Source organism: Corvus hawaiiensis, chromosome 3 (genome assembly GCF_020740725.1).
Source record: "Corvus hawaiiensis isolate bCorHaw1 chromosome 3, bCorHaw1.pri.cur, whole genome shotgun sequence".
NCBI classification, from domain to species: Eukaryota; Metazoa; Chordata; class Aves; order Passeriformes; family Corvidae; genus Corvus; species Corvus hawaiiensis.
In genome coordinates this window covers 108,532,756-108,554,630 of record NC_063215.1, presented here as the reverse complement: position 1 = coordinate 108,554,630, position 21,875 = coordinate 108,532,756, and the positions used below count along the sequence as shown (strand labels likewise).

The following is a 21,875-nucleotide window of genomic DNA, read 5'->3' as shown; positions in this document are numbered from 1 at the left end:
ACAAAGAGTTGGCATCACTGAACCTCTGGCCTGTTTCCTTCTGTAAGTTCGGAAAGGTTTGCCCAAGCCTTGGTAGCAGTGATCCTGGTTATAAGTTGTGTTTTAAACAGGTAATTTCCTATTTTACATTCTAAAGATCCATGGGGTTTCTTTATGCCTTTGTAGGGGATGGAAACGCAGAAGGGTGAACAGCCATCTGTCGAGAAGCCTGTGAAGAAGAGGAGCGATGGCTCGAAGAAGCCCCAGGCCACATTGCCTTCTAGTAAACGGTACTGAGCACTTTAGTTAGATGTGACAAAGCACGTGGCAAGCTTTACATGTCTCTTCCTCAGGAAAATCTTTCTGGTGGAGATGACCTGTGCCAGAGATTGTTTCCTTTCCCTACAAATGCTCTATCATAAAAAATGTCTCCTTCTGCATTACGCTGAACACAACTTCTCTGGAAGGGTTTCCGCAAAAAATGGGCGACAAAAAGACACCCATTGGTTGCAGCTCAGAAGATCCAGTGCAGTGGCAAGGACAGTGCTGTGGAGGCTGTGAGAGGGCCATGTCTCCGCTGCCTCACTTGGGACAAGTAAATTCAAGCAGGGTTTTTTCCTCTGAGAGCAGTCTTTTTCAGATGGGTGTTTTGATGAGAAGTCCCAGTCTAGAAGCAAGATGCCATTCCCCAAAATAGCACTTCCCATGCACGTGGTTTGGCCTTCCTGAGTCATGGTTTTCTTACCCTCAGACAGTACCAAGATGAGTAGTAAGTAGCAAGCCAGTTCCTGAGCAACTTTGGTCAACAGGTGTCTCAATGTGGACGTTTTGTCTTGACATTCCTGTCCTTCATACTGTTTGCTTGATGGACAGCATGTTTGGTTTATTTCCCCCTGGGCTGCAATCAGCATTTGAGACAGGAATTTGGTCCTTGCTGTCTCTTCCTGCCAGTGGGAGAGCTACTTGTACCTGTTGTCCTCTGATAACAGAGGGGATTTATTTAGCTCTCTCATGCTCAGCGCTGGCAGGAGAGTGACCACATGCCTCAGTAGCATAGTCAGGATCTTCCCATGCTCATGGAAGGGACAGGCTGATCCAAGAGAGTTGTTCCCAGTGGGTTTGTTAAGCTGTGGATCTAGTCTCTAGGGAAGCAATCATGTGAGCGTAGTGCTGGGATGTCTGGCTTCTGTTTTTATCCCTGTTACGGATTTTCTGGATCCTTCAGATATGCCCCTGTCCATCTGTTCAGATGCATCTGAGCTGCTTTTCCAGATTGTCATGCCTGCTGTAGAGACACTTCTCCAGAGAGATGAGTTTCCTTATTATAAGACACACACCTGCCTTATGATGAGGCATTTAAACTTGGAAGTAGCGTCTCTCTTTCCTCACAAAGCAGTGCGACATGTGTACCTGGGAAGCTGTCTGGAGATAAGTGAGATGCATCTCATCCTTGGTTTTCCTGAGTAAGCACTGGTGAGAATGTTGCTTGCAGATTGTCTCCTGTAATGATTGTCATGAGGTCTCACGTTGTTTTTCAGATCAGGATTTTCTAGCTTGAAATCACATCATTAGGAAACCTCCCCAAGATGTTCTGCTCACAATTAACTGAAGGTATGATCACCAACAGGTCCTCATTTGGTTTTATTCTCCAGGGTGAAGTCTACCTCTGATGGACGCCTCCTACGCCGCCCAAAAGCCCAGGTCACGTTACCTCCGGCTGTGGAAGAAACGGAGCCGCTCCAGAAGCTGTACAATCTCCTGGAAGCCAAGGAGTTTAAGACACGGATGGAAGGAGTGGCACTCCTCCTAGACCTGTGCAAAAGCAGCCCCCAGCTCGTCTCCACTAACACTGTCCAAGTATGTAGGGTGTCTTCATTGTTCCTTTCCTTTAGCTCCTTTCCCAAGCCTGTAGCAGGCAAGTTAATTCAGTGTGTCTTGGCACTACATCCTGGCTGTGTGGGACAGGCTGGTGCCTCTTACCCTGAAATATTTAATTCAGGTCCACGCTTCAGGACAAGTTCTTTCAGTCCAGATGTATTTGTCTGGCAGGTGCCTATTGATGCTGTTCATCAGATGAGGACAGAGTTTTCTGCTGGTGTAACTTCTGCTGTCTCCTACTCCCACTTGGGTTAAGTGAAGGGAATCCAGCCACTGAAAGCGTGGCAATTATTCTCTAGACAAAAAAATGGGTTTGGATGGGGAAGAGAAGTATCAGGCTGGGCTGGTTTAAACCAAGTTTTTTAAAAGGATACTTCTGTAAACTCCGACTTGTCTTGCACAGGCACAACTCTGGCTACTCGTTTCCATCGGCATCCCTAGTCCTCTTGGTAAAGACGGTGCTCACCCTTCTTGGGGGGTCTTTTTTTCTTTTTGGAAAAGGAGGGAAATGGCTAGGGACAGATCTCTTCCTTCTCCTCCCAGTAGCTGCTTTTTCCCTTTGTCCAGAAAATGGTGCCTGATAATGTGGCTGTCAAGGGACTGAACCTGCTCTAATGAGAGCGGTACAGCACATTAAATTTCAGAAGTCTACCTGCTAGGTAGACAATTGGTCTGGATCCTGGAAGAGTTGATCAGAGCCCTGCACTTCTCCAGACACAGGTTCTGAGACAGATGGAACAAAACCTGGATCTCCTCCAGCCATAGTTTTGGCAAAATCATAACTGCCCTCAGAACTTGAGGCAACTGTGTAGAAAAAGGGGCATTGTAAATATCTGGTTGCATACTTCGAAAGCAAAGATACTGTTTTGCATCAATAAATGGGATGAATTTAATGACTGAAATGTGGAGAGAAACACCATAGGAACTATCCTCTCCCCACCCAAACGTTTTCAAAATATATGAAAATCTTTCAACCAGCATGAGGGTGTGCAACCATTCCAGAGAGTGGCCCACAGGAAAATTGTGCAAGCAAGTGCTGACCTGACAGGAAGGATCACTTTCATCTTTTACATTGCTGAGTGCTCACTTCTGCATCCCTTCTTCAAACAAGGACATTTTAATCCAGCTTTCATGTTGTTTGTTCTCTTCACAGATTTTTGATTATTTTGTCCCGAGACTTGGTGATACGCACAAGAAAGTGAAGCAGAAGGCGCTGGATGTGCTGGCTGAAATCATAGGCATCCTGAAAGATGGCTTAAACCCAGTGATCATCTGTTTGGTTGAAGGAATAACAAACAACCTAAACTCAAAGGACCCCGGGGTTTATGCCGCAGCTGTGAAAGCGCTGGAAGAATCCATGGCTCACTTAGGTAAGGCTGAGCCCTGGCATGGACTCTCCTCAAGTGTGTCTCTGCCTCTGCGAGTCAAGAGAACGCTGAGTGCCTTGACAGCTGTTGTTGTCTGTGGAAACCTCCAGCTGACATCCACCAGAAGCTGTGCAGGTGCAGTCCTTACGCACCAGTCCCCCACCAGGCTTGAATGTGCATTGGCATTTCCCAAAAGTCCCAGGAGCCCTTGGCTCTGTGCTGCTTGTCTGAAGAGGAAGTGCTGGACTACAGCTTTGCTGGAATTCAGGGCCAAAGGGATTTTTGGAGTTTGCCTGGGCCCCAGTTGACTTCCCAAATGAATAGCTTTGCTGTTGGCATGAAGGGACACCGGCACATCAGAACCTCTGCAGAGCAGCCTCCTGGAAGGCTCCACATTATAGGCATTAGCTTCATTAGGACAGCAGGATCAGTTCTTTACTGCATGCTTGCATGAAGATCATTTGGGACCTCCTTTTTGTATCTCATGCAGGAAAGGAGCTCTTAATAATACCCTGCTACTGAAACCCACACTGGGGTGTAGCTCTGTAGTGGTTCCCAATGAAGCAGATTGCCTGCTTTGTCACTGCCAGCCCTGTGACCCTGTGAGGGACCAAACTTCATCCCACACATGTTCTGTCTCCAGGAAAAGCTTGCCTTGGCTTATTAGAGTGGTAGGACTGGAGGCTTGTAGGCCAATGCAGGCAACAGCAAATTCAAACAAGACCCCCGAAACCGCAACAGATAGGCACAATGAAAACCAAAATACATACGCCGGTCAAGTATTGGGAAATCAGTTCATTTTCCAGTCTCTCTGCCAAGATTTGATTTCACAGATGTTACAGAAACCCACAGGCTACTGAGGCACTGAGCAGTAATAGCTCTTGTATGAGTAACTTGGAGTCTTGTTCCTAGATCCACACAGGTAACCTGACAATTTAAAAACAGCTTATCTGTTGCAGTGGGGATACTGCAACACGCATATATCAAACCAGGAGTCCCGTGGAAAAGAAATATATATGGACAGACAGATTCTTGATAGCTTTTTCAGAGAGATGTTTATTTCTCCAGCCGCATGGCCGGGGCTCTGCTGAGGAACTGTCCCAGTCACGGGACCAAGGGTCCTTCTGCTCGCGCAGGGAACACAAACCAACCAATGGGAAACAAAGGTGACCAGGGGCAGGGAAACCCCGTGTCTGTGCCCTCAGGGCCCCTCTCCCAGGGCTACACGGCAGGGGAGGGACCCCAACACCTCACCCGTTTTATTTTAATAAAAGGAGAATGAAAACAACTGGATAAACATAACAAGAACAGTTTCAAAACAAAACAAGCCACCCTCCTGAGTCTTTAAATGTCCAATCAGATTCTGTGGAACATCTTAGGGCTGACAGAAGGGAGACAGAACTCTGAGCATGCTTTGTGGGGAAACTGAGGCAGGAGAGGGTTTAACTTCTTCCCTCCCCCTTTTCATCCCCCACTCGGCATTGGAAAGGGATTTTTGGGGACACAATTGGCAAAAGCATGGTTTTGTGAGGGAAACCATGGATGAAAAAACGGATTGGGAATACACTGGGGGTAATAGGACATAGGGTAAAAGGGAAAGGTGGGATTAGGAAAGGGAGACTGTAGGGGGGCTTACAATGGAGATATTGTCTAACATGACTACGATTTTTTGCATATATACTGCCTTTTACAGAAACACCATCAGGCCCATTGACCTGCGATGCTTGTAACCCTTTTCTCCCTAGTACAATATTAAATTCCACCACCTCTCCATCTCCCAAGCTTGGGATCCATTTTTCAGGGTTATTCTTTTTAATAGCAGTTCTATGCACGAATATGTCTTGCTGGTTGTCACACCTTGTTATAAAACCATAATTTTGCTTAACATTATACCATTTTACTATCCCTAAGGTCTTAGTTACTATGATCTTTTCGTTTTTCCGAGTGGCTGCTGTTTTCTGTCTCGCTGCGTCTTTGCTCTCTCCTTCGGTCGCTCCCGTGTTGGAATTGTCGGAGCTGCTCGTGCCTGCGCGCTCTTCCCGGGGTCGCGTTCGGGGCTGCGCAGGCCGGGCCGGGAGGCGACGCACTTATCCTTCAGGTGGGAATGGAGGTGTGAATTTTGGAGCCTTCTCACCCTTTTCCATAGGGGAGAGAGAAGATCACTTCTGCAAAGCTCTGGGATGCAAAACCTTTTCACTGCTTACGTGTGATTGAACTCTTGAGGTCCCTGATGTGAAATGTTTAACATAGCTCCTGGTACAGCAGACAACTTTGGATTTAAAATGTGAAAGGAGAGCTTTTCTTTTGGAATTTAAAATCCTCCCAAGTAGGCTGGAAGGAAAGAAGAAAAGGATTCAAAAATCAGCAGGAATTTCCTTTCTTTTACAAAATGTAGTTGCCCCTGCCCTTTCCCTCCCCAGTGTCCTTTCTCTTATGACCTCAGAAGAGAGAGCAGAAATGTGTGTTTCCCTTGTAGATAAAGTATCCCTGATGAAAGAGTTCAGCCACCGCAGGAGTGAACTGAAGGGCCAAGCTCTGCTGGATGTCACGGAGCATCTCGCAGGTATGGCCTCCCCTTCTAAGGCAAGAGGTCTTCCAAGGCAGAATTTACAGGGAATGCCAGTGAATAGACACTAGAGTGGCTCCTCCAAATCAGGAGGTGCTGAGCTTGTCCCTCCTGCCCAATACCCATGGAAGGTGTATTGGGCAGGTTTTCCCTGGCTGCTGCAGAGGTGTGCAGCATCTGAGATGGGGGCGGCGCTCGGCCTCGGGGCTGAGCTCTCACTGGGGCATCTCAGAAGCCGCCTTCAGGAAAGGGAGGGGCTAAAAGTTCCCAAGCTGGCTCCTCTCTTGGAAGCTCAGGGACAGCTCTGATCCTTTAGGGAAAACGGTGGCAAATGCTGTTTCAGGGGATCGGTTTGTTTTGTCCTCACAGAATTCTTGCTTTGCTCTTGGAAAGTTTTGAGGCGGAAGCCTGCAGTGCCTGGGGGTCACCGTTTGGTCCAAACTCAGCACACATGTTAGAGGCACGGATTTTGTGCAAGGCAGCCTTTGGGGGCAGAGGGGCAGAAGCAGAGTGCTGAGGCTCCCTGCCTGTGCTGTGGAAGTGCCATTGGACTGAGCATTTCAGGGTGTGCAGTCAGGGTCTTCCTATGTCAGCGCTGCCCAAAATGCTCCAAATGCAGCTGAAAATTGATTGCTCAGAGGAGCTTGCTATGTCAGCAATAGCCAAGGGATGGGAAAATGATAACCTCAATATATACTAGAGAAGACAGTGTATAGCCTTGCTTTATTTATAGCCTTGCTTTAGCTGGGGCTAAATCCACTGCTAATTATGCCAGGTCACAAAAACGGAGTCATCCTTTTTATTAGAAATCTCTCAATTACCTCTCTAAAGTGCCTTTCAAACCTTCAGCAGTGGGTTTAGACAACTTCTAAATGGAAATAAACAGCAATTTGACATTTTGGTCATTCATCATGCTGGAAACAGATTGTGGAATGATTTAGTAAAGGTGTGAAGTCTGCCACAGGTACAAGGCTCGGATCTGGAGAAATTAGTCCTGAGGGCTTGGTGGTTCTGTTTTGGGGATGTTCAGCTGCTTTGCCCATTTCTGGATCATGGGGCTCTCTCTGTTATTTCACTGATCTTAGCCAGAGAGACTCCCAAAATCACAACTCGAGGTAGATCCTTGTTTGCATTAAGGCTGGTGGTTAAGAAGTTTGTGTCTCTCTTCCGGCAGCGCTTGTGGCATGGGTTTATCCCAGGAGCCCCGAAGTCGTCCAGCGCTACGCCCTGCCCGTGCTCTGGTCCTTCCTGGGGAACAAGGCGCTGCCTGTCCGAAGCGCCAATGTCCGCACTGTGGTCACCAAGCTTGCCTGCGCCCTCTACAAGGTGATGGGCGCCAAGCTGAGGAAGCATGCTGCCAGCCAGCCTCCGCATGTGCGGGAAAACCTCTCCGACATTTTGGGCTGGTGAAGGCTCGATGACCTGCAGAGAGATGACAAAGTGCTGAGTTGGACACCTCCGGACGTGACTTCTTAGCTGTGCCAAAAAGGACAGAATGCAAAGGAAGGGTGTGCACCTGCCCCCGCTCTCTCCACCCCCCTTCCTAGTCGTGGCATGGGGTGCCTGAAGCAACTTCCAATTGAGGACAAGGTGAAGGCTGAGCATGGCTCAGCCTCACAAAGAGGTAAGGCGGGAGCTGGGCCGCTCTCTGGCGGGAGGAAGGCTCTTGTGCCAGCCTAGAGAGCCTGGGCACATTGCCAGGGAACAGTTCTGCCCTGCATGTGCCCCCTGCACTGAGCTGTGCTGCTCCCAGTGCCCCGTGGAGCTGTAGGGCTGCTCAGCTGTGGGGCCGGGAGAGGAGCAGGAGGGTGCGTGTGCAGCTGAGCCATTCCTGGAAAGCACAGGCCTCTGGGCTCCCTGCTGTCCCAGGGCAGCCCAGAGGCCAGGCTGTTCCTGTGCTGGCTCTGTGCAAGTGGGTCAGGGTGTCTCCCTGGCCTGCCTCAAGTGGCTGCTGGCAGGAGCATGTTTCCCTGTGCAGCTCTTTAGAAGTTTCCAGGTGGTCTGTCCCATTAAATACGTAGCTTCAGATGCTTTAGGTTTGCATTGCGGCCTCTGTTATATTTTGTGTCTCCACTTTGCAGGCGTGACTGGCTACAATCTTATCAAGAAGTTTTCCTTGGACGTTTCCTATGTTCCCTAACCAACAAAGCCCTTGCCTCCCATCCAGAAGAGCTCTCTTTCCTCGAGCTCAGGAAGAGGGTTCTGCCTGTCTGAAGAATGTTTGAAGATTTGAATTTATACATTAGTCTTTGTAGTTACAGATGTACATATGTTCTGACATGTAGATGTAGGTTTGAATAAATGTGTTGTCATTTTATCTTTTAAATTTTGAAAATAGATTTTCAACAGTATATATTTTATTTTGAGGTGTTTTCTTTGTTTTAAATAAAATAGTTTTTAAAAAAAACAAGCCGAGAATGTGAGACCTGCTAGCCTAGAGGTTGTCAGAGTGCAGCTGACTCAACGTGCCTCTGTCTCACGGTATTCTTTCCTCACAGCGCCTCTCCTCTTCCTCTTTTGCCATGTTTTCTTCATGTCATTTGTGCTGCTGTTTGTTATTTAGCATTACAATGGGGCCACCTATTACCATGTTTGGGGGACAATGGACCCAGAAGATCCTGTGTAGTCTCCAGTTTTCTGCCTCGATCTATTCTGTGCTCACAAAAGGCCTGAGCAAAGCAACAAAGAGAATGTGCCCAAATCCCAAAGCTTTGCTCCTTTGCAATGTCACACAGATCTGGCTCAGAGGTGTCTTCAATCACAATTCCATAGGTAAGAAGAGGACGTGTATTTCACTGGGAAAAGAGGCACTGCTTTGGAAAAGGCATCTGTATGTATATTTACCCAGGACAGCAGTCCAACGGCGTTGTTTGCAACTTGTTTGCAGAAAGATGAGCGGACTGTGAGGTTATTGAACAGGTGACAAGGGTTCCTCAAATCTGTACCCTAGCCTGGGTGCCATTCAGCCCACGGGTATGGGATCATTTGGTACCATGGACCAGTGCTTGCCAGCATATTGAATTCCTGCCTAGCTGGATGAAGCAATTCAGGGTTCAGCTCCAGCTCTTGGTGGGCTGCATGATCACTGACAATGCTGCCTTTCCAGAATTTATTTCTCAGTTGCCTTTCATAGTCATTTGAAGCTTTTAAACCTCACATGTCAATTTGCTCTGCCTTAGGGAAAAACACTTCTGAGCCCTGTGCAAACTGTAACCTTTTGACACCAAAGTCTTCATGGTTTCCAGGTTCAGATGTTAGAGAAGAAAATGCATGTGAATGTGTTAATTAGGTTTTCTGGAGGAACAACTCTGTGTCACGTGGCTGCGTGTGTTTGCTTAGCTATGGGTCAAATCCCGGACTAGTAAAGCCTGGGAAGGCTGGCATGTGTCAGGGAAAACTAGTCCGTGAGCTTATGGAGTTGCCATCACCAGCAGAGTGGATGTGTCCTTTGGGGATTCCTCTGGAGACAAAATTAGGCACCTGCTCCCTCCTGCAATATTCTCTTAGATCTTTCTAAAATATCCTAGAAAAGGCAGTGAAACTTCATGTCTACTTGCACACCCACTGTTTGAATAGGGGCATTTTTGTCTCTCCGCTAAGTCATTGCTCTTGCACACCAGAAACAGGAACACCAACAAACAGGAATGATGCATGATCCTCCTGCTGGTGCCTCAGAATACTGGTAAGTGCAGATCTGGGTAGCTACCCAGATTAACATTTAATTAGCATTTCATGCTCCTTCAAGATCCCCAGATCTCAGGGCATTTTGTTTCCAAGCTGCAGCTATACCATCACTCTCTGGGGAAGAACAGTAAATAGGAAACAGCGACTGCCAGTATTGCAAGAGTGTGGGGAAAACCTGAAGTGTCTGTGTAAAAAGATGAGTGGGAAGAGTGTCATTGCCACAGCCAAAGCTTAATTAGGGCAGCAGGATCACTTCTTTATGCATGGCTGCAAGATGATCATCAGGGACCTTCTTTTTGTACCTCATGCAGGAAAGGAGCTCTTAATAATACCCTGCTACTGAAACCCACACTGGGATGTAGCTCTGTAGATTGCCTGCTTTGTCACTGCCAGCCCTGTGACCCTGTGAGGGACCACAGTTGCTCCCACACATGTTCTGTCTCCAGGAAAAGCTTGCCTTGGCTTATATGAGGGGAAAAACCAGAAGAATAATAAAATGGACAATTAATCTGGTCACTTTGGAGGACATGCTCATGCTTTCACATGTCAGCCTTGTACCGGCTTGTTCGTCATCATGAAACATATCAATAGAAAAAACTCAGATCCTATGCTACATCTGAATGAAATTCCTTCAGATTATTAAGATTTCTGTTGTCAGGACCAGGACAAAACCCTTCCGACACTCACTTGCAGCTGTCCTGGATTTCTGCAGCCCTTTGTGGAAACCTGCTGTAGGTACAGTGTCTGGAGTTGGTTTGGGCCTTTAGGAAAGATGTGTGGAACAGTATGCAGGGCTCTCCTAGGAGAAAACTGTTTGTCCAAGACCAGGGACATCGTGCCTGCAGAAGTGGAGTGGCCCCGCTCCCAGCCCAAGAGTCTGTGAGCTGAGCCACGCCGGGGAGAAAAGACCCCGAGGGGCACCAGCCCAGCCGCCTCACCTGCCATGACCGTTCTGCGGAGCTCTGCCGTGGGGTGGAAGTCGACGCTGGGCGAGCCACCGAGCTTTCATCTGCTGCTAGAACTACTCCGTGATAGCTCCTGTTTTTCCCGAGAGAGAAGCCAGCGCCATCTTGTAACGCGTGTCCTGGGCGGGTTTTCTTCTGGCATTTTGGGTCTTTGTTCCAGTGGGAGGACGGTGAGGTCTGACAGTTTGATATCTACAAGTTACTTACCTATTTTTCCTTGCCTTGTGGGCATTCTGTTTGTTAATAAAGTGTTGGGTTTTTTCCACTTTCATCTATTAGTATTCATTTCCTATTGCTGGAAAGGAATTGTTGGAACAGTTTAGAGGAGACAATTTATTCCAGACTGCCCTAAGTTTTCTCAAACTGACACAGATGGCTTCACATAGGAACATCCTCAAGGCTGCTGAGAGGAAGGCACGGAGGAAGACAAACCTAGTTGTACCGGTTTGGCCAAATTTAGAAATATATCCCCTGAGAGAAGGCACATCACCACCCCTCCCCCACCAGGTTCGGGAAAAAATAAATTTTCCTTAACGGAAAGTGAAAGAGATAAAAACGATTTCTTTAACAAACACAGGGGAAAAGGAAAATAATGCTAACTAATAAAAATCTCTCGCTGTGGAGAAAAAACCTGGCAAAGTGTTAAGAGTCCTCCCTTTGGTCTCCTCGGAGCTGGGACTTGGCCCAGGGCCAGGCCCTCTGTGCTCGATGGAAAGTCCTCCCGATGTGCTCTGATAATTGAAGCAGTCCAGTAGAAAAGGGAGAAAATCTGAAATTCCAGGGAAGGAAAAAATGTTCAACTCTCAGTCTCTCTCTGGAGAAAAAGAAACTGAACAACTGGCCAAAAGCTGACCGGGCAGCCGCAAGCCGGGTGCCTCCTCCCTCCCCTGCCGCAGCTGGAAAAAAAGTCGCTATCTCTGTGTGACCTTGAACAAGCTGCAAACTGCTTTGAAAAAGTTTTGCTCAGTTTTTCCTTCCCCCTCTAAGGCTCAGTTTAAAGGCATAAAAAGGCGCAAAAATTAATTTCTGGGCATAGGGCAGCAATATGGGATACACATCATAAAGTCACCCCAAGACACTAGTATTTCTGAGGGAAATTCTTTTACACCAAACCAACTGGAGTCGTCAAACAGCTGACCGGACGTTTCAAGACATGGGCCAAAGGGGAAACCTTTCAGTGTGTTTGGTCAAGGCCGGGCTATGCTCGAGGCAAAGGTGTGTCAGTGTACTCGGCTCCTTCTCTCCGCATGGTGTCCGGCAGGCACAGGAGCCCAGAGCTCCTGCAGAAACCATCACAGCACTCGGTGGGAGCAAACTTGTGTCCAGTCCTCACACAGAGCTCTGGTGTCCAGCACTGCACCTCCTTGGAATGAGGAATTGTTGCAGTGCTCTTGGAAGGAGCTAAGGAGGTTTGGCCTTCAGATCAGCTCCTTCCTAGCTCCTGATTTGCTGCCCTGGGTAAGCTGCTGCCTGTGGCAACACTTGGTTCACAGCTGACAGCCCTGCTCTGCTGGCAGGCGGCCATTGCAGGAGCTTTAGCTGGGGTCATTGTGATGCCTTTTCTTGGTCTTAAAATCAAGAGTCATGCATGGTTAGAAGGGGAAAAGGGATTTTACCTTGGTATTTATTTTAAGGATCCTTAGGTGTACACGTCCAGGTCATAGGCATCAAGATGCACCCCGCTGAGTCTATCTCTCTGTGTCTCCCCTCTCAACATTGGGTATAACATTACAGGTTTTACTAATTAGCATATCTATCAAAGATTCCCCAATGAGAGGCTCAAGTGAGCTCCCCTCCCCAAGGAACCTTCCGCTGGATGGTTCTATCTTGGTTTACAGAATGTGTTCTGGAGAGGACCTTGGGGTCCTCTGGGGCACACTGATCCCTAGCTACGAAGCTTCTAAAATGTTTAGTTTCTTAGCTTGACAAACAAGTCCAAGAATGTAGGCAAAAAGCACTAGGAATACAGAAGTTGTAAAAAAGTATAACAGGGGTATAAAAGAAAAGGCAAAAATCTTCATGGCATCATTTCCCCCCTTTTAGAGACTAACAAAACTCTATCTTGTCTAGTCTCTACTCTACTCTATTTTTTACCCACAGAACCGGTTTACACTACCAGCTGCTCCACAGGAAATTACACAGATAATAACTACAATTACAACTATGAAGAATATTTCTTTTACCCAGGCCCAGTTTGGTAACCATGAGGTGAGGGTATCAAAAATATGATCAAATTTTAAAGTCTTATTTCTAGAAGCCACTTCATGTAGAATTTGAGTTCCCTTCCAAATTTCATCCAAATCTTTCTTAATTCTTCCACTTTGGTCCACATAAGGACAACAAGAGGTTTTGACAATAGCACATACACCTCCTTGTGCAGCAAGTATGAAATTGAGAGCTATCCTGTTTTGCATAACTGCACGGGACAGACTGTCAGCTTCTTCTTGTAAGGCTGAAATTGCATCTGCAGTATGCTGCTCAATATGTTCAATGACAGCTGAGATGTTTACAATTGCTCTCTCCAGTGCAACTACTCCGTAAGCGGGTACAAGGGCTCTGATTATGCTATGAAAAAGTGTGGGACGTTCAATGAGGGGATTAAGAGATCTTTTTCTCCTCTCATTTGGTTTTTCAAGATGGTCAAATATTGTTATATTTGGGACCACAGCCCCAATAGCACAAGCCTGGTCTTTGTTCACGGGCATAACTTTCCAGGCCTTATCACCACATATCCAATACAACCCCGTCCCAAACGGCTGAGCCAGTCTCCACCCTGTCAATTTCATCTTTGCTGCAATTCTTGGGTCTATTATTTCCCTGAAATTGGTTCCCACATTTCAGTGCGGTTCTCTTCCATTAAAATGCCAATCAATGGCCAGTGACCCTTCCCATCTAGGGGTGGTAACTGAGTACAGATCCAGCAATTGCTCTTATTAAGAATTTTGGACACATTTTGGACCACCGTCTTATGTAAATCATGGGGTGAACCCTGAACCATGGGTACCAGTTGGGCAAACAGCAAACATGTAAAAAACAGTTTAGACTGCATCTTTCTGATTTGTATCAGTCTCTGTCTTCTTGGTGATTTCAGGATCAGAAGCTTTCTTCACTCTGGAGTAGTGAATCCACGGTCCCTTGCCAGCAACCTTGACCGCAGTAAAAGTGGTCAGCAAAACTTGGAATGGTCCCTTCCACTTGGCTTGCAAGGGGTCACTGTCCCACCACTTGATGTAGACCCAGTCTCCAGGCTGGAATGGATGAGCAGGTATGTCCAATCCTATTGGTTTGGATAACATGACGAATCTCTGGAGCTTCTGCAAAGTGGAACTCAGAGCCATTAAATATTTACCTCTCATATGAATTTCCCCCGGGATATGTGGAACCTGGTATGGCCTGCCGTATAATATTTCATAGGGACTGATGTTGTCCCTTCGCCTTGGCTGTACGCGGACTCTCAGCAAGGCTATAGGCAGGGCTTGAACCCATCTCATGGATGTCTCTTGACAAATCTTGCAAATCTGGGTTTTGAGGGTCCCATTCATACGTTCAACTTTGCCACTTGCCTGGGGCCTGTATGGTGTGTGCAGGTCCCAGGTAAGTCCCAAAATCCTGCTAACTTCCCCAACCACTGTTGCAACAAAATGCAAAATGTGGTCCCCTATCTGATGACATTCCCAAAGGAACTCCAAATCTTGGTATTATATGATCAAGCAAAGCTTTCACTACTTCTTTTGCTGTGTTGGTGCGACAGGGGAAAGCCTCAGGCCATCCACTGAAGGTGTCAACCAGTACCAGTATATACCTGCATCCCTCTTTGCGTGGCATCTCAGCAAAATCTATTTGCCAATAATCTCCTGGGAGATCTCCTGTCTTTGTCACTCCTAACACAACTCTCTTGCTTGTGTCAGGGTTGTTTTTACAGCAGGTTTCACACTTGCTTGTTACAGATTGTACAATATCAGTCATTCCTCTCCCTATCACTACTTTCCTCAAATGTTTAAAAGATTTTCTGTTTCCCAGTGGGTACTTTCATGCTCTCGTTGGGCTATTTCCCGAAGGATCGGGGTGGAACTACGACTTGTCCTACCGGGGTAACAGCCCACCCACCTTCTTTGACTTCAGCCTTAAGGAACTTAATTAATTTGTGATCATATTTTGGGGTAAATGATGACAAATCTATCTCTTTCTGTGGTACCACTGCAAAAATGCCTTTTTCTGTAATCCCCCTGGCTGTTTCGTCAGCAAAACGATTTCCCAGTTCGGGGGCTGTTTTCCCTTTCTGGTGACCCTTGCAATGCATGACAGCTACTTCCGTAGGCTTCCAAATGCTCTGTAAAAGTGCAAGAATTTGTTTAGCATGCTTAACCTCATTACCTTGAGCGGCCAGCAGGCCACGTTCCTTCCAAATAGCTCCGTGGGCATGAACAACACTGAAGGCATATTTGGAATCAGGCTGTATGTTCACCTTCCTCCCCTCACTCAGTTCTAGAGCTCTCGTTAGTGCAATGAGTTCAGCTTTCTGGGATGATACATCTGGAGGCAAGGCTTTTGCCGCAATGATTTTACCTGAGGTGGTTACGGCGTAACCGGTCATCCTCCTACTGTTTCTCATGAAGCTGCTCCCATCAGTGTACAATTCCCAGTCTGGATCTTTCAAAGGAACATCTTTCAGGTCTGGTCTGCTGCAATAAGTTTCCTCTATTGTCTGCAAACAATCATGCTCAGGCACACTGTCAAGTAACGTAGATGATAAAAACGTCGCAGGGTTGACCACAGAAGTTGTCTTTAGAGTATCATCATCCTGTTCTAACAACACAGATTGGTATTTGAGCATCCTGCTAGGGGAGAGCCAGTGTCCCCCCTTTTGCTCCAGCACATTTATCACTGCATGGGGTACATACACGACAATGTGCTGCCCAAGGGTGAATTTACGGGCCTCCTGTATCAGAAGGACTGTTGCTGCCACAGCTTTCAAGCATCCTAGCCAACCCTGGGCGACATTGTCTAGTTGTTTTGAGAAATAGGCCACAGCTCTTCGCTGGTCTCCAAGGTGCTGTGCCAGTACCCCCAGAGCAACATTCAGTCGCTCATGTGTAAAGAGTTCAAAAGGTTTAGTCAAGTCCGGCAGTCCCAGAGCTGGGGCTGACATTAAGGAATGTTTCAGCTGTTTAAATGCAGCCCTGGCATTCTCTGTCCACACGATTGTCCCCTTTTCAGCTGCTTTAAGGACCTCATATAAAGGTCTCACCAGTATACCGTAGTTTGATATCCACAGGCGACACCAACCTACCATTCCCAGGAAGGCCTGCATCTCCCTTACGGTATGGGGCTCTGGAAGTCGACAGACGGCTTCCTTCCGTTCTCTGCTGAGTTGGCGATGTCCATGGAAAATTTCCAGGCCCAGGTATACTACTGTTTCCCTGGCAACCTGTGCCTTCTCTTTCGAGACCCGATACCCACTTTGGCCCAAAAAGTTCAACAGACTTACAGTGAGCTCGATGCAGTCATCTCGTGTCTTGGCCGCTATCAAGATGTCATCAACATAGTGGAGAACCGCTCCTCCTGGTTCTTGTTTCCGCCAGTCCTCAAGCTCCTTTGACAGCTGTTTTCCGAAGATGGTCGGGCTGTTTTTGAATCCTTGTGGTAAAACTGTCCAGGTAAGCTGGGTCTTCCTCCCTGTTTCTGGATTCTCCCACTCAAAAGCAAAGAGTTCGTGGCTATTCTTATGCACAGGAATGCAGAAAAAGGCATCCTTGAGATCTAAAACAGTGAACCACCCTAATTCATTTGTTAGTGTTGTCAAAAGTGTGTAAGGATTTGCTACCACTGGGTGTATGTCCTGTGTTATCTTGTTGATTTCCCTCAAATCCTGTACCAACCTGTAGCTTTTACCATCAGCTTTCTTTACTGGCAAGATTGGTGTGTTGTACCTGGATTCACATTCTACTAACAACCCAAATTTGAGAGACTTTTCAATCACAGGTACCAATCCCTTATGAGCTTTTAATTTCAGAGGATATTGTCTTTGTCTTACTGAAGTAGCCCCTGCTTTGAGTGTGGTACTCACAGGTTCAGCTTTTTTGGATCTCCCAGGAGAATCATCGGCCCACACTATTTGAATGACAGCCTCTTCAACTTCTTTGGGAATTTTTCCATGGCATTCCTGTACAAGTATAGCAGCTGCTTCGATAATTTTAGATTCTGGGGTTATAACTTTCACTCCCCCTTCCTTTGAAAACTTAATTTCTGCTTCCAATTTTTCCAATAAATCTCTGCCTAACAATGGCATTGGGGAATTTGGCATATACAGGAACTGGTGAGTGACCCAGTGTTTTCCCAATTTAAATTTTAAAGGTTGGAAAAAAGGCCTTGTTTCACTTACCCCTGTAGCTCCAATCACATCCACAGTGTCTTGACTCAGTTTACCTTTTAAAGTATTTAACACAGAATATATTGCCCCTGTATCAGCCAGAAATTCAACATCGTCATTCCCCAGCTTAGCTACAACCGAAGGCTCTGCTGGGGTAGTTACCTTCGGTCCCCGTCAGTCTGTATTTACAGTTAGTTCCGAAACTGGGGGCTTCTTCTCTGCTCGTGATGGACACTCATTTTTCCGGTGCCCCCGTTTTTTGCAAATTGCGCATTGGTCCTCAGATAGGGGAAAAGGGGGACCCCTTTTTGATGTATCAGATGACTTTTCCTTATCATACTTCTTCTTGTAGTGGGGTTTACGATGTTTATCTTTGTCTGCTAAGTCCCTGTTCTGGTATACCTTCCAGGCTACAGTCAACAATTTACTTATGTCCGGTGGCCCATCTATCTTTTGCAGCTTTTTCTTTATGTCATTAGCAGATTGACCTATAAACAGGTAGGCCAGGTGGATCTGCTGCTCAGGTGAGTCAGGGTCTAAGGTAGTGTATTTTTGTGCAGCCTCTTTAAGCCTATTTAGAAACTCTGTGGGGGTCTCATTTGGATTTTGTTTGATCTCATATAACCTAGCCCAATTCACTGCTTTAGGAACAGCACATTTTAACCCAACAACCCCCCATTTTTGGTATCGCTTCAGCTTTTCCATCTGTTCTGGGACATTAGGATCCCAGTTAGGGTTTGCTAGGGGATAGATATCATTAACTGACCCTTGAAGACTCCCAGTTGCAATTTGAGTTTCTATAGCAGATATAGCAGCTTTGTTGACCATTTCTCTCTCTGTTTTATCCAATAATTCATCTAGCATAACATTTAGATCACCCCAATCTGGGTTTTGGGATTTTATGGCCATTTCTACACGCATAGCTACTCTCTCTGGGTTGTCCCTGTACTTCCCAATTGAGTTTTTCCACTGCTATAATTCTCCAAGAGAAAATGGTGCCTTTATATAAATGACTCCTTGATTTCCCACAGCCTGTCTCAGAGGTGCTTCTAATACAAGTTCTTCCTCCCCCCCTTTATCTGTTTTGGACCTTGTGTGTTTAGCGACGGGACTGACTGCTCTCAAAGCTTCTCGGGCTACCCTGCCCCTTCTTCTACCACCCTCCCCGTGAGAACCATCTGTATCAAAATCATCCCATTCGCTTTTAATCCACCCCTTCTCTGCCTCTGGGGCAGTCAGGGGGCGGTGGCCAATCCACCCCTTCCCTGCCTCTGGAAAAGCCAGGGGGCGGTGGCCAATCCACCCCTTCCCTGCCTCTGGAAAAGCCAGGGGGCGGTGGCATACCTGCCTCTTCTCTGCCTCTGGGGCGGTCAGGGGGCGGCGGCCGATCCGCATCTCTGCTACCTCCGCGCCCACCCTCCGCCCCCAAGGAGGCTGGGGGTGGGGGGGCCCCGCGCCGCTCCTGCGGCTTGGAGCCGGCCGCTCGCCCCCTCCCCTGCCCCTGCTCGGACAGCGGCAGGGACAGCGGAGGCGGCGGCGGCGGCAGTGGCGGCGGCGGCACCACTGCTCCCCCATCCTCCGCCCCCACCTGTGCGGGCTGCCCCGCCGGCAGAGGCGGAGCCACCGCTCCCCCATCTCCCCCCTGTGCGGGCTGCCCCGGCGGTGGAGTCGGTGGCGGCGGCGGCGGTGGCCGTGGCGGAGCCACCGTTCCCCCACCCCGCACCCCCACTTGTGCGGGCTGCCCCGGCGGTTGAACAGGGAGGGGAGACCCCTCCCCATTGCGCAAAGCTGGTGCTACCATATCTGTATCTGTCATACCAATCTCTCTGTCCGTATTAGTATACGAGTCAGCTTGCTGCGGCTTTTTCTTTCCCTTTCTCCTCCTCAAAGTCATTTCCATATTACTTTTGTCTACCACATATGCTTCTTCCCTGTTCAAATACAAAGTAAAAAGTTCTGCATATCTTAGTTCATCAAACCTACGTAATGATCTCAAGTCTACCATCAGGTCATTAATGATGTTATTTTCCAAACTCCCATAGCGAGGCCAATTTCCTTGACTTAATTTTAACGTCGGCCAAACCCGTGTGGACAATCTGATCAATTCTCGGGTGTCCAAAGTAGTTTTTCGCCCTGTCCGCCATTTCCAGTGTTATATTATCAGCTCTAATGGGCTGTTAGGAGGGATTTTTTCATTCACACTGCCCATGTTTGCTCACAGACAGGAAAACTCTGCCAGCGGAAAGCTCTCAACTCTGGAATTCAGCCTGCAATCTGGCCTTGGAATTCCGATTTCCCAGGCAGTTTATCTAGGTTACTACACAAACACTTCAAAACAGCACTTTAAAATACTAAAAAGCAACTAGTTTTAGCAAGCAGTAAATGCGCGCGCAAAAATCTGGTCTCAAAACGATTCAAACCCACAATTTCCCGACGTCTCAACCAACCAACCAATCAACCAACCTCTGAGCCACTCCTGCGGCTGTGTAGGGTGCAGCCTCTGGGCTCCTGTGGACTCCACGGAGGGCGTCCCCTCCTTTCCACAGTTTGGAGGGGAAAAGTTTAAGCTTTCCCCTTTCGTGGGCTTCTATGCCCCCAACCTTTCCAACCCCCTCGGAGATCTCCTTCCCTAGTGCCAGCACAGCCTCGGTAATATCGGTCCCCCTCTTTCCGTGCTTCTGCCTTTCCGTGCTGGGCCCTAAAGTCCTGGTCACAGTCTTAGATTGTTGCTCCGGCCCCTCTGTAATTTGCTGGCAAAGAGAGGGGCAAAGCAAGATGTGTTCCAAACCAAGATTGCAATTTTCAAGGTCTTTAGGGTCCCTTCGTGGTCGCCAGCAACTGATGCCTTTTCATGGTCTTAAAATCAAGAGTCATACACGGTTAGAAGGGGAAAAGGGATTTTACCTTGGTATTTATTTTAAGGATCCTTAGGTGTACACGTCCAGGTCATAGGCATCAAGATGCACCCCGCCGAGTCTATCTCTCTGTGTCTCCCCTCTCAACATTGGGTATAACATTATAGGTTTTACTAATTAGCATATCTATCAAAGATTCCCCAATGAGAGGCTCAAGTGAGCTCCCCTCCCCAAGGAACCTTCCCCTGCATGGTTCTATCTTGGTTTACAGAATGTGTTCTGGAGAGGACCTTGGGGTCTGGGGCACACTGATCCCTAGCTACAAAGCTTCTAAAATGTTTAGTCTCTTAGCTTGACAAACAAGTCCAAGAATGTAGGCAAAAAGCACTAGGAATACAGAAGTTGTAAAAAAGTATAACAGGGGTATAAAAGAAAAGGCAAAAATCTTCATGGCATCAATTGAACCTTTCAGATCTTCCCAAGGAGAGCTAAGGAGGGAACTTGTCAAAAGAGCATTGCCTGGGCAAAGCTTTTAACATTAAATCTTTCCTCTGTGCTCATTACCATGCACAGGAAATATTTGAAGAAGCAAGTTTGTTGTTCCAGAAATTCCTGCAATCAGTCAGATTGCCAGAAAGAAAACACAGATTTGGGATGTGTAATCTCACTTTAATTCATTGTATAGAGAAATACAGGAGCACTTCTTGGGAGCTGTGTGTCTAACCTAAGTGACCTTGCCACCAAGAACTGAGAAAAGTGGGGAGAGATGGAATCAGTGGCACAAGGATCTGCAGTGGGATTCTCCCGCAGGCCTGAGGAAACTGCCCCGGGCTTCCACTGGGCCATGGCTTTTTACTCCACATCAAAACTTCATGCTTCACACTGTGGTGGTGAATCTTCCCTGGCCTTGTCAGGCCACACTGTGATCTCAGAAATGCTTGTTAGGCCTCAGCCTTGATGAACAGCCCCTGGACTCAGCTCCTCTTGAGCTTGCCCAAAACACTGAGTGCTCCCAGGAACTTGTGCTGTCTAACCAGCTCCTGGGGTTTTCTATGAACAGTCTTGGAAACTACTTTTCTTGCCTGAAGGCCATAACATCCTTCTTCTCGCACTTCCAAAGACAGGGTGCTGACCCAAAGTGCGGCCATGATGAAGCATTTTATGACTGAAGCCCACTGTCTTGTGGCCCATAAACAGTGGTCCAAAAGGAAGCCCTCGAAGCTCTCCTGGACCACAGCGGCTGCCACTGGCAACCTCCAGTGGGGCCTCTCAGAGCCAGCGAGCTCAAGTTTCCTGTACTCACAGGATCGTCGATCAACAATGGATCCTGGGCCAATACCCCCACTCCTCACGGCTCCAGTTTAACTACTGTTAAGCTTGAGTGCTGTTAAGCTTTTAGGCCACATTCCTTTTCATCCTTGTCCTTTCTCTCCCTTTGTCAAACCCGCCTAAACACACACACACACAGAGTTCTCAGTTCATGTCTGGTTTGATTGACTGCATTTTGTTTGTTGCTCTTTTTCCTTGTTGTGCCTTAAAGGACTAGTAAGTATTAGTGTGAATGTTGCCAACAAATTTTGTTGAGCTGTTACTTAATATTCTGTACTAGTTTGAAAACAAACCAGTGAGAGATCACAAGACAGAACTGTAATTTAATAGGAAAATTAAAATAATTGCAATAGTACAAGAACACTGACAGAGTCAGGATACAACCTGACACCCTGTTAGTCAGGGTGGTGGTAGCAGCCCAGATGAAGTGGTCCTATTGAAGCAGTGATCCTGTAGAAGGGGCTGGTCTTCAGCTGAAGGTCCAGTAGTAGCCCTTATCCTCTGGGAATCCAGTAGGGAAGAGCTGCTTGTGCTTCAATCCTACCTGATTATATCCAGGTGGGAATGCTTGGCTCCTCCCCCTGGGTGGAGCATCTCCCAATGGGCTGATGTAATTCTGTGAGTCATGGGGTGGGTCATTGATTGCCCATTAAACAGAGATAGCTCCCAGAGGGATTTATCCAGGATGAGTCATGGTAGGAGATAACAAACACAGCCCCATCTGTTTTAACAGCTTGTGAAGGTGACAATAGAATACATACTCTTGGTTGCATCTTACACTGTAACCTAGGACATATTCAATCTGGTTTTACTGATAACCTTGACAGTGAATTTTTAAGCAATCTCAAACACTCGTTCGTAACAAGCCTTGGGAGCATGAGG

The 21,875-nt window shown here is 47.4% G+C and overlaps 1 protein-coding gene across 1 annotated transcript; it reads left to right on the top strand.

The window, feature by feature from the left end:
* Window positions 1-236: 236 nt before the first annotated feature.
* On the top strand, window positions 237-7,348 carry LOC125323499 (TOG array regulator of axonemal microtubules protein 2-like). The gene is made up of 4 exons (XM_048298529.1): window positions 237-269; window positions 1,632-1,836; window positions 3,011-3,227; window positions 6,965-7,348. Exons 2-4 carry the CDS (start codon window positions 1,765-1,767, stop codon window positions 7,198-7,200), a joined length of 525 nt encoding a protein of 174 aa, XP_048154486.1. The 5' UTR covers window positions 237-269; window positions 1,632-1,764; the 3' UTR covers window positions 7,201-7,348.
* The last annotated feature ends 14,527 nt before the right edge of the window (window positions 7,349-21,875 follow it).